This window comes from Echiichthys vipera (genome assembly GCF_963691815.1).
Source record: "Echiichthys vipera genome assembly, chromosome: 14".
Lineage (NCBI taxonomy): Eukaryota > Metazoa > Chordata > Actinopteri > Perciformes > Trachinidae > Echiichthys > Echiichthys vipera.
In genome coordinates this window covers 15,968,463-15,981,314 of record NC_139839.1, presented here as the reverse complement: position 1 = coordinate 15,981,314, position 12,852 = coordinate 15,968,463, and the positions used below count along the sequence as shown (strand labels likewise).

The 12,852-nt window shown below is 38.5% G+C and overlaps 1 protein-coding gene across 1 annotated transcript; it reads right to left on the bottom strand.

Annotated features, from left to right (window-relative positions):
- Window positions 1–439: 439 nt before the first annotated feature.
- LOC310956975 (spermine synthase-like) lies at window positions 440–9,187 on the bottom strand. The gene is made up of 11 exons (XM_083927366.1): window positions 9,043–9,187; window positions 7,781–7,901; window positions 6,583–6,670; window positions 5,464–5,528; window positions 5,189–5,364; window positions 4,845–4,999; window positions 4,606–4,695; window positions 3,516–3,630; window positions 2,831–2,910; window positions 1,898–2,013; window positions 440–1,594 (listed from the first exon to the last, which is right to left on the bottom strand). The coding sequence occupies exons 1-11, from the start codon at window positions 9,086–9,088 to the stop codon at window positions 1,564–1,566; spliced, it is 1,083 nt and encodes a 360-aa protein (XP_083783492.1). The 5' UTR covers window positions 9,089–9,187; the 3' UTR covers window positions 440–1,563.
- Between the last annotated feature and the right edge of the window lie 3,665 nt (window positions 9,188–12,852).

The window sequence follows — 12,852 nt, the reverse complement described above, 5'->3', positions numbered from 1 at the left end:
TATAATTAATCATATTTTAATGTTATGTACACAGTGATGTTGACACACTGTCCACACCAATACCAGTACAAGCCAACAGATCAGCCCTTGAGGCCTTCAAACAGGAGGGTTAAGTAGTCCAAAAAGCTCAATATATTTAAGAATAAGTAAAATTCCTCTAGCTACAAAAATACAGCTGGAAATGTCTGATATTTTGCACATTTTTGACTATACATGATTTTTTCCTAAGGAATTAAATCCTAATTCACCAGATCTTTTTAGAGCATTGGACTAGCACACTGACAACTGTGCAAACTTTTATCAATGGCTTTGTTCTTGCTCACTGTTTATATTGGTGCGCTTTCATAAAATATCCAAAGAATGTCCCACATTTTTATTGATTATTATTCATCAACTCCCTTTATTTTAGAGAAAAAACAAGTCAAGACATTTCCCCCAAAACGCCTTTAATTGTAGAGGTCACAGAAATTATCTCAAGTGGGAGAGAACAGCATTTGGTGAAATTATATTGAATAAATAAATGTAACTGAGTCCCACAGGGTTGATCACGTGTAAACGCGCTGTGTACTGTATATGCAAGCTACATTCACCGTCCTTAACATGCACCTAATAGTCTTAAAAAACTTAAAATATATCAGGAGAAACCAAAAGGTGCTAATAAAACATGACAAAAACAGCACAAGCACAGAGGTGGCATTAAAGTGGTGGAATAGTTTCCCTTTTAAAAAAACATTTGGACTTAAACACTTCAGTCTCACTGGGCATGGTCACATTGCGTTGATACAATCTGAAAGAATCAAATCACATTTAAGAGGCAGTAACAAAAACAGAGCTTAAAAGCAACTCAGTTCAGCTGTGCTGAGCCTTTACATTGGCCCATAACTCGACATGAGCTCATAGTTCATGAGTTAAGAACCTTAGAAAAACTAAGTGAAACAAGAGAACATACGCCTGTTGGAAGATGAGTTACACCACATTATCAGTGTATCAAATCAGTGTTTAAACATTTAACAGTTTCTTCAGAGTACATGCAAATGGATATTCCAAATCAAGTAACACAAACTTAATACAACTGATAAGTTGTAGCAAACAATGGTAAAACACAACTAAAACAGCAAGAAAGAAGGGAGATGAGGGTAGAATGGGGTTAAAAGAGAGGGAATCATAAAACCACCATTGTACCCCTTAAGATGTGCTCAGACTCAATGCAAAGTCCATTTCCATCTTGATTTATTCACACCAATATGACTGCTGGAGTGTTTTGCAATCTATGCTTATTAACTAAAAACAGCCAATAGCTGTTCATAGTAGCTGTAGTGAGTCAGCAGTAGCCCACTAACAATAGGCAGAGACTGCCACAAGTATGTGGAACTCCAGTCATACGATATATTTCTCCATATCGACTCTTTAAAGACCACTTAACGACGCATTCATCCGAACTTTGTGCCGCCTTAAATTTCCATGTCACGTTCAGTCTGAGCACACCTTTAAGGCTACAGCAGAAATGGGAGGAGCATTCACATTCCAGCTGCTGGAGATTCAAGCAGAGAAAACTGAAGGTCTTTACTTCTTCCATACAGAGTAGAAAACCCATCTGAAACAATAGAATTAAGGATTGTACACAACAAAAATGTACAGTGGCCATCCAGGAATGTATGAACAGTTGGTCTAAAATGATAAATCCAGTCATCAGTTATGATAACACTGGGCTTTTCAGAGGATCAGACAGTGTGTTACAAAAAGCAACAAATCAGAGCAATTAACTTGGTAAATACATAGTAAGTATGTACTATGAAATAAGGACCAACACATTTCTGTTCATTATTCATGTGGTTTGTTTTTTGAGCTACACTACAACATTAGAACATTAAAAACCTTAGAAGTGATAAAAGGATACTGCTCCAAGTAGGAGGGCACACACACCACCTCTTTGGAGAACCCCACAGGACAGGAGAGCTTCCCCAGCTGTTCCTCGTACAGACTCAGTGCCTCTGTCAGGGTCTCGGCATTACCCTGGTGAGCAGTAGCATAAATTACATTTGGCTGGGAATATTTCTTAAAAATTACAATACCAGTACCCTTCCAGTGATCTGGAAAACCTTTTTCAGAGAACGCTTGCAGTAGTTAGCTGTGAGCAAAACAAAACCTTTCTTTCTGGGGATAAAAAGCAGGTATGGTTTGACATCAATGGGTCGATATGCTTTCATTTTACCAAATTCTCATTGGTTAAACAATCATTTTTTTCTTTGTTCAGCTGAGGCATGAGTTAGTTGAGGCTTAGTTGAGCATGAGTTTTTTCCCCCCATTAACCAATGAACTGGTTGAAGAATAGCTAGAATTTCAGTCGACCAAGATTTTCTTTGACTACAGCCCTAATTGTTTGACTGGAAAAGTTTCGATTCTTCTTGGTATTCTTTTATTATTTCGGTCGATACATTAAAAAGATAAGCAGTGCTAAGCCACACCAAAATGAAAAATTACTTCTGCTCCTGTTAGCTGATTTCCCATTTCATAAAATATTCCTGTTTTACAATAAGTAACAACATTTTACATTAAAATACTGACCAAGAAGCCTAGATCAAAGAACGATGTCATTCCCTCCCTGACTGATATCCAACTGGTTTAACTGTGCTTTGTTCTCTCCTTGCAATATTTCCTGCCCAGATCATATTTCAACAGGAATACACCAAAAAAGAGGAAGCAAAATACTCTGAATAAGCAGTTTCTTTGGGGTTTTAGTTTCAGTGATGCAGACGTTTTTAGTAGAAACAGGTATGGAAAGATTTGCACTAAACATTATCAGCAGTTATTAAAAAGGGAAAAGACTCACCTGTGTAAAATATTTCCCCGAGGGATGCAGGACTTTTATTGACAGATCTAAGATTAGACGCAGGAACTCCCATGTAGAGTCTACAGCAAGCAGTTAGGACAGGTTCAGACACGTGTTAACAAGTTGAGCTGCATTTATGTCACACCATAGAGAATACTCACCAGCTGCTTTTTTTAAGGTACACTTATTCAACTGCTGATTAACGCAAATATCTAATCAGCCATCATATGGCAACTTATGCATTTAGGCATGTAGACATGGCCAATACAATCTGCTGAAGTAGGGAAGGGTAGAAGGGAAAGAATGTGGAATGGCTGTTGGTGCCAGTCAGACTGGTTTGGGTATTTCAGAGACTGCTGGACTACTAGGATTGTCACGCACAACCATATCTGGAGAATGGTTGGAGTTTGTGTGCGCCAACACCAGATCTCAATCCAAAAGAGCATCTTTGGGATGTGGTGGAATGGGACATTTGCATAATAGAAACTGACAAATCTGTAGCAACTGTGTGATGCCCTCATATGAACCAAAATGTCTAAGCAATGTCTCAAGCACCTTGTTCAAAGTAGTACGAAGAATTAAGGCAGTTCTGATGGCAAAAGAACATCCAAACCGGTACTAAGATAGTGTACCTAATAAAGTGGCTGGTGATACAATATACTGAATAAGAAAAAATTACAGAAACCTTCTTCTGGCTCCGTGGATATTGGGATTGCAGTCAGATCATTGATTACATAATCAAACAACTTTCCTTCCTGGACATACTTCTTCAGCACAGGAACACAGTCCTCAACTAGTACCTGTAATGCAGAAGACGAGGAGAATTCACTCAACTTTCCAAGTTTTTTTTCATTTGGAGGACGCATGTGCTGCATGCATGCATGTATAACACAATACAATTGGACCACGATATGCCCCAGCAAAGGAAGGCAAGAAGAGGATTGCAAGCTAGTAAACATGGATGTAAACAATGCTTGATTTAAAATACTGAATCTGTTTTGTAAAAGGTTTTATGAGGTAGGAAATTGAACACATTTGTAAGACTTTGTTTACCAGACAACTCCACTGGGCCCCTTTAACAGAGCCAGTTCTGTGTTTCCCCTAGGATAAAGTTGTAGCAGCAGCGGTGAAGCAAGTGTGCGTCGTCAAAGCTGACCCTGCTGAAAAAGGCTCTTTGGACCTCAGTACATACAGTACTTGTGCATAATAACTCATCTCAACATTAAAACATGTTAAAAAACTGCTGATTCATGAAGTTGAAATGATAAGTTGATCAAACCAGACTTCCTAATTTAACTACAAAACCTAAATTAATGTGGAAATGAGGGTCACTGTCTGTGTGGCTGACTTTGTGTGTCAGGTTTGGGGAGTCGGCGGCCCTTTGAATGATGCCGCTGCTAAGGAATCCGAAGTGTACGAGACATTTGTCCAGGCATGTATTTTACACTTTGATTCACACATTCTAAGAATAAGTGTGAACAGAGACGATCATTGAGACTTGGTAGTCTGACGCTCACGTTCTGTTAAGGACATGGATGGAGACCAATCTCCTCAAGTTAAAAAAACTTTTTTTTTAATAATTATTCATAATTAAAATAATTCTGCAGCGGCAATTAAATTCCAGCAGCAGCCTCCACTATTGGATTCATGTAGGGGAAACGCTGCAGTTGATAACCAGCTACTTGATGTCAGTTAATCCGGTGCACCAATGTTCAGCTCAGTGAAGAGACAAAAATGTTATGCCAGTAACATATGAATATTCATTCAGCACTTACTTGGTAACAGTCTCCCTTCAAGTTGTCTAGGATATTGCCACAAGTTCCTCTCATGTGCTTTTTGCACGCATCGATCACCTTCTGGTCGATGTGCACACTTGGTTAAAGAATGATCAATCAGGTGAAGATGTACAGTTATATGTATTAGTAAAACACTCTGGGAAAAAACTACATTTGCTTCAAGAAAATATAATACAGAAAGAAGAAAAGTACAGCAGGACAGAACCAATAAAGGATATATCCAACATGGTGATCATCTTTGGTTTCTGTTTGACCATCTCAGAAAGAATGCCTCCATCACCTCCTCCTAAAATCAGCACCTCTTTTCCTGCATAATTCTCTCTTCCGCTTCCCATGATGGCTTCGGTATAGGCCAAATCACTCTCTGCCAGGTCTGCAAGGAAAATTGTTTATACACTAAAATAATTACTAATAACCATTAACTTATAAACACACACAATTATCACCATCAAAATAACGGATGCACGTTTAATCTATCACAATGCATTACTCTCATGTTGATTAATACACACTAACAGTACTTAAAGAACATTTATTGTATTGTAGTGTTTTATACACTTACTTAAGTCATTATCGAGAAACAGGACATTTCCATACTGCTTTGAGTGCAATATCTTTATGTTTTGGTATGGAGAATCTTCTTCGTACACCAGCTTGTCCATGTCATACTCAACCAGTCTGCCGTCAGTTGTGGGCCAGTATCGTTCAACTTCTGCTCCTCGTACGAGCGCTGGGAGCCTTTGGGGTAAATGGTGAACAAAACAACTATTAATATTACTGCAACATGCGATCTGCATGAAATTTGGCGAGCGCCTTTCTAGACTTCCAGATACGTACCTTTTAATCCTTGTAATATTGCCATTTAAGATAACCTTAAGCTTCGTTTCCAGTGCATTTAAAAGCTGTGGAGAAACAAAATTGAGTCTGAAACACCATAAAAGCTTGAGTGCACAACAATTTTCATCAACTACTGGGATACTTTATAGTGTTACATGGGCAGCACTCAAATGCCAAAACACATAGGCAGTGAACAATGCAGCAGCCATATTGTTTCACTGTTGTTGATCCACAGCAATTAAGGGCACAGTTGTATCGTTCATTCGAAACAACAAATCCTTAAATACTTAATCTGCTATCTGTAATAGCATCAGTTTCGTCATAAATGCAGAGTGTATCTTTATTGAAAGAAGAATGGCACTGAAGGATGTTTTTGCTCATGATACACTGTGATTTATCCAATCACCTGCCAGGTGTGTTTTGAAAATGTCGGGCCTTTTCCAAACAGTTTTTAACCAGATGGTGTAACAAAACATCTGGTGAGTCATGTTAAGAGACCTGCCTCCCACTTTGAAAACCTGGTCCTTGTGAAAATGCATATTTGTGCAAGTAGAAAACATGTGCATAACCTTGGACACTGGTCCTCATCTTATGTGTCACATATATGTCACATATCGAATAGCTGAAGGAATAGTTCTACTGTAAGATGTTGTAACTATTGAACCTGACTCTCGCCAGATGACTTTTGTTCTGCCTTGCTTCCACCTTGACTCCGCCTAGATCCGCTCAACCATCTGAGATCGCTCGATAGCCGAGTGATTTCAGGGTCCGCAAAAAATGGTCAGGCCAATCAGGACCGCCGGGTAGGGTTTTATAGATGTGACGTAGCAGAGAAATCCTGAAATCCCTTCCCAGTTGAGCGATCTCTGGCGAGAGTCAGATTAGCAACTATCATCATGTCCTTGCAATATTTTTGGGCACAGTTGTTTATGTCAGTGGAAAATACGGTGTAGGGTGTTTAACAGTACAGTATGATTTTTCTTTATAGCTAACAAGTTGTAAAACTAAATTTTATTTAAAAGTTAGAGGATCACATGACATGCTGCACTTTGGGACTTCCTGTGTGTTTTGGCATTTAAGTAATAGATAAAGTATTGTCTTCCTTTTTAAATCACCTACATTGTCTAGTTGTGCAATGTTATCCTCTTCATAACACTGCAGATCAATGGTGACCAACCCATGGGAGGGCACACGCAGAATAGCAAGCCTGAGAAATGAAGTGTGGGGATAAAGAGACACAGAGCAATCAAGTCAGTACAACATTGTATTTTACTAAATAAACCCAAAATCTATGTTCAAAAATTCACACCCTGTTGCCTCAAAGGGTTTGTCATCTCACTTTATGCAAGGAACTTTGAGTGTTGACAAGTTTTCACAGTGGAAAGTAAGATTGTCAAAAGTGTCAAGACCTTCAATACTAGGTTTCAAAATTATATGATATCCAAATTATATCTAAAGTACCAAAGCAATAAAAACGTCCATTCTACAATCAGATATTCACCCCAAGGCTGCATATATTAAACAACAGAGAAAAAAATTCAAATTAGCTATTTGTTTCTTAGTTCTGGTATGTTCAACCTTTTATTTTAAAAACTGTAGAAAAACAGAATCCTTGAAAAATATGTGTTGCAGCAAAGTGTTTCCATTTCGGCTCAGTGTGAGTCTTCATTGTGTCTTGCTGTCATTTACAGCTGGTTTCTTTAACCCCCGTTCTTTTTCACTGTAACTGAGTGAGTGAGTGTCTGTCTGTTTATCTATCTATCTATCTATCATCATCATGTATTTTATCTTCATGCTCTTATCTGTTGATGAATATTTTGTTATATGGATATTCACTGACCCACTGGTCACCTATCAACCAATCACTCTAGACATCTTGAGCAATTTCACTCATGAAAAACAAAATGTCAGAGCAACAGGTTCAACCCCACCCCCCTCACCTCTCAGCCTAAGAGTGTAAAATGTGTAGCATGTGTAAGGCTAGCCTAAACTTGTCCAGCAAGGGTCTGACAGCAAACTGTCACTGTTAGTGACACACCTCAAACTACCAAGGAGAGGAAAACGCTAGAGGGTTATATATGGGAAACAAAAGAAGCTGTCTGTCTTTATGCATGTAGTCTCACTTAATTTCCTATGGAAACAAACAATAAAACTCTAGGTTCCACATGGCAGCAAATAAAATCTAAAAATATGTAATAAACTACACGACTCTTGAGATGTTTCTGGAAATCCCTGCACCTGTACCACAGACTAAAGAAGACATAATGCTTTTGTTTGTCAAAATAATAATGTGTCAAAGAAAAACTGTTGTTCTTACCGGCCATTTTTGCCTATAAATGTAGCAAGGTATCCATGTCCATTAGTTTCATGGACAGTCTCCGTCATTTCCTGCTCATGAAATATGGACAGTAGATCAGGAACTGTCGCAGCAGAGTCAGCTGGGAAAAGAGAGAGGGTGGAATAATGAAAAGCTAATAATTTTGCCGCTTTATTCATTATCTGCATCAGTGGTGTAAGAAGTTCTCAGATCCTTATATAAAAGTCAATACTCTTGTTCATTTACTTGAGAAAAAATCTGAATAACTTGCAAAGCTTTGGTTGAAACAGAGTATTTTTGTAATGTAATATTGTCCATCATGTAATTAAAAAAAACTACTAATGTTACTTATTTGTTAGCTAGTCATGTGATTCCTTAGTAGCAGTATTCTTATGGTTGATACTGCCTGTAGCAGCTATTTTGAGCGAAGTAGGTTAGTATTTAAACAAATCTCAGCATGATCAGCCCATCTCTACTCACCTTTTTTCATAGCGTTTTATATTCTCAAACGTATATTAATTTGTCAAATACATTTAAATCATCAAAATGTTGGCACATGACACCAGGATTCGCAAACCAAAATAGTCTAATTTCTGTAATTCCCCAATTTGTTATAAAATTATAAGATTTGCATAAATGTATCGTTTTGGTTAGTTTTTTATGAAGTAGTTTACATGTTTTCCTTTTAAGATAGGCCTATGTATTTAGATTAGATTTTTATTTGAAATAGGGCAATTTCTTTGGATATTTAATGTTATGAATATACATTTTTCCAAAGATAATGATAATAAATGTGGCTGTTTGAATATTAGTAACAGTTCAATGTCTCTTAATTTAATGTTTTTACAGTTGGTTATATTGTCAACACATTAAACTACAAAAATGGCTGAAAACGCGCCACTTCCTGTGCGACAGCGCTGTGAAACATTTATCCACTTGTTAGCCAGAGCATTGAGAATGAATAGACGTCAATTTGAAAAAAAAAACAAGGTCTAACCCACGACTGTGCAACTGACATTAAAAGTAAACATTTTATGTACAATAACATTCAGCTTTAACCCCCAACTGCTCAAAGTATATGTATATATGTGTCATTATCAGCCATGTTTCATCAAAATCAATGCAGCGTTACTATTTTGAAGGGCAGTGACAGACTAGCAGGTATTAGCAGGCTAGCCAGCTAACTAGCATGCAGCCCTGATGCAGAGCATGTAACCTGAAAGCACTGGCTGATCCTGTGCAGCTCATGGCGCTCGTCTTACCTGCCGTAGAGAGCTTGAAATCGAGAATATAATGTCGGAGTGCCATGTCTGAGTGCAACCGTCATCCATGCCTGGGAATAGGCAGGCTGCGAGTATTTATCTGCAGAGACAGAGGTAGGGCCCTGCTACTACTGCTGCTGCTTCTGCCCACCACAGCAAACCAGGCGGGGCTTGCTTCGGTGCTGCGGTACTCCGGTTGGTGACAGAGCAAAGAGTAAAGATGAGACGAGAGAAATCTCCCTCCGTTGACTTTGCGCTGGCGCAGAAACGACTAGAACAGAGATCTTCAACACGGGGTCCGGGACCCCCAGGCGGTCCTCAGAGTTACTACAGTGGGTCCAAAAATTGTTTGATAATCTTTCAATCTTTTTTTGTTGTTGATGTTTTGAAATATGTCTGAAAATATACATGAACATGAATGCAAAGTATTATCAACAAATGTATTTTTTTTCTCCAAAAATAAATAAATACATTTACACAACCTCGATGAGAGGCTAACTGAAAGGGAAAAAACCAAAAGCTAAAAAACAAAAACAGAACTAGACTTAAGTGAGACATGAAGGCCCAATAAATACATAAAAGAGCTGAAAAAATAAAATAAAATAAAATAAAATAAACGTTAATACAACTTTTTTTGTTTCTTGATGTTTTATGAAGATGCAGAAACAACACTGATTTAAAAACTTTGTCTCAGAAATATAAAATGTAGCTAGGCTATTATGGCACTGAAAAAAAAATTGACAGTAAGACATTTTTTTCCTTTATGTCACTCTTGTGTCAGTTTTTTTTTTTTTTTTTTTTTTTTAACTTTCCGTCAATGTTTGTGCTCCATGAAGTATTATGAGATTCAGACTTCTCACGTGGAAGACTCACATTCCATAGCAGTAAAGAAGGATCTGGTTTGATTTTGAACACTCATGTCATTCAGTCAACACTATATTCAAAATGACAGTGGAGGGGCTTCTGCTGCTGTTTTATCTCCGCACTGACTCATTTCTGGCATGGCAAGACTGTGAACGCACCTTGGCCTGAAGGGACAGAGAAGGATGAAGGCTTCAGGAAGAGTTCAAAAATAGAACTGGCCATGCTGTAAACTAGTTCACTTGCAGCGTTATAGATTTTCTATTTCATGTGTGTGGAAATTGTTTATACAAAATGAAAAGTCTACGTTAGCTGGACTTTGTGTAATTGAGCATGTAATCCGCACAGTAATCACAGCGGCATCCTTCTGCAGATGAAACAGCAGCTGTGTGAAAATTTCAGCAAGTTATTAAGATTGCATTTACTACCTTATCGCACAAAAGTCACTGCTGTTAACTGCATTATGTGTGCATAAATATATAAACTGTGAATAAAAGCAAGTAATATTGACTAAGTTCCATGACAGTTTTATTATTAGAGATATGGACTCAAAAGACAAAACACTAATCTGCTTTTAACCTAACATAGCAAAGTAAACACAGTAGGGCCAGAAGAGATACAGAAGAGCGGGTTAATTTGTCCGCAGTCAGATTAACTGTAACTAAATGAAACGTCTGATGCAGATCTATTTTCATCCATTCTAAGTTACAAACTAAACAGAATACTCCTATGACAATGAAAACAGTACACAATGTGTCACATTGTATCCATGGTCTAGGTAAAAATGTGGTTCATTCACGACTTGCATTGGTCTAGAACACATACACAGCATATTATTCATTCTCAACAATTATTATCACAATCAATTATTGTATTAATAATATAATTATTGGGATTAATAGGTCAAATGCACATGTAGTACTAGGGATGGACAATATGTTAAAGAATACTTTTTGCAATAATTATCACAGTGTCCATATCAATCATCATGCAAATCAAAGACAAAAAATTCCTAGAATGAACATTTTTTTTTCTCAAGTAGGCTATTCAATATGCCACAACTTTAACAGGGCTTCAGACCAGAAACAGGGTAAATCATACTTTCTGACCATAATGGAGTATAGCAACACCGTGAAACATCACCAATTAAGGCTTGTAAGCCAAAAACACAATCAAATATGTTCCTGCAGAAATGTGATCTGAAATTGGGGGGGAAATGAACATCTGTAACCATGATTACTGGTTTCCCTGACATTATAACATGTAGCTACATGCAGCAGTTCACACTGCAAAAGCTGAATCATGTGAACATGGGAGCAGGGCTTTCAGGCAGAAAGTGGGAAGGGCTAACTTCTCTCATGTGTTAATCATGTTGACGGCCACTCATCTGGAGGATCTAGGATCTACCCTAAAACAGCCCTTGGAAGGTTGCGGGTTGACGAGACCAAGATAAAATACAATCCAGGAAGTAGGCTACAGTCGGAGTGACAGATTAGTGTGTCCAAAAACTTATCAGACACCAAAACACAGCACAACGGTTGGAATACTCATAAACAGGATTTTACAACTCTGGAAAGTTTGTAACTTTTGTTGCAACGGTCGCAAAATAATCTACCTGAAAAGTGAGCATGCATGTTTGCGACTGGCCAAAGCAACCTCTTACCGGAGGAAGTTGCATTGAATTAAAAGTCGTTTGTCTCAACTCAAAAGGTGATGTCAGTATGTCAGTGTGGTGCTCACATTTGTTTCCGCTGCCCCCATGGCCGAAAACATCAGTTTTGTTGTCAAAAGCATATTGATTTTGATGCTTGCTTTCCATCATTTTCACAAATCATGATGGATTAAGTACGTTTTCATCATTAAAGCTATCTGTATCCACAGCCTCCATACAGCACACACTATTAGAAAGTAAATCCGCCACAGTCAAAAGCATCAAAATCAGAGTCTGCCACTTCAAAGTCAAAGCTGTTAAAGTGAGGGGTGTCGAGTGCAGGGCTGCATGTGTGGTACGCTCCTGCTGGTCCCATGCCGGAGAAATCCGTGTTGAGTGGCAGGTCAGGAGCTTTGGCTTCCAGATTAGGGAGCGAGCATGCTCCGAGGTAACCCATAGCAGAGGAAGCAGCAGCCCCTCCCATCAGCAGATAAACTGCCCTCACAGCTTGGGCATTACTGATAGTGCCATGGCGCAGACACCCTGCTGAATGTGCACCTCCTTTGTAATACTTTGTACGGGGAGAATTCCTATCTGTTGGGTTTGAGTGGTTAGGGGGAAAAAAAGCATGTTGATTTCTTTGACTGAACTGTTGAATCTGATAACTTACAAGAAATTGTTATAAGCAAACACAGACCCTGAACATACCTTTCTCCCTCGGGGAAGCACAAGTCATAGGCGAAGATGCCTCTGTGTCGCCAACAGGTGGAGTTGGTGGATCTTTGTCCAAAATTTGCTCGGGCACCAGATCTCGAAGATTAATGCGTGGTGGTGGTTGTACCTGGTGTCGCTTACAAGGACTGAGTGGGGAGGAGAGACTCTGTAGGAGGTAAAATAAGAATAATGTTAAAGCAGCAACAATGAGTTTTTAACAGTCTTAAAAAGTCTCTTTATGTCCAGCAAACAAGACCATCAGGGAGAAGATTTGCTATTTCTATCTTATTCTTAATGCCAATTCCCCACAAAATCAGACAAAACAATCCATGGCACGCAGACGGCAAGAGCTTAAAGGGAAGCAGGAGGAGATTTTTCTTTAGAGAATCTTTACCGTTATATTTTCTGGTTATGGCTGATACTGGATCCGCAAAGAGAAAAAGAAACTGACTGAAGAACATAAAAAAAGCTAAAAGGGACAGGTGAAAAAACGAGTCAACCTTGGTCGCTCATTCAACAAATGGAGAGAATTGCAGGATGCGAAAGAATCGAAATGTCCGGCTTTCTCCACGTCAGCTTTATTT

Coding starts and splice junctions, on each gene's coding strand:
- LOC310956975 (XM_083927366.1), bottom strand. CDS start 9,088: ATGGCACTCCGACATTATATTCTCGATTTCAAGCTCTCTACGGCAG. Junction 5,365..5,463: donor AATATTACAAGGATTAAAAG/GTACGTATCTGG, acceptor TTTACCCCAAAG/GCTCCCAGCGCTCGTACGAG. Junction 4,696..4,844: donor AGATGATCACCATGTTGGAT/ATATCCTTTATT, acceptor CCAAGTGTGCAC/ATCGACCAGAAGGTGATCGA.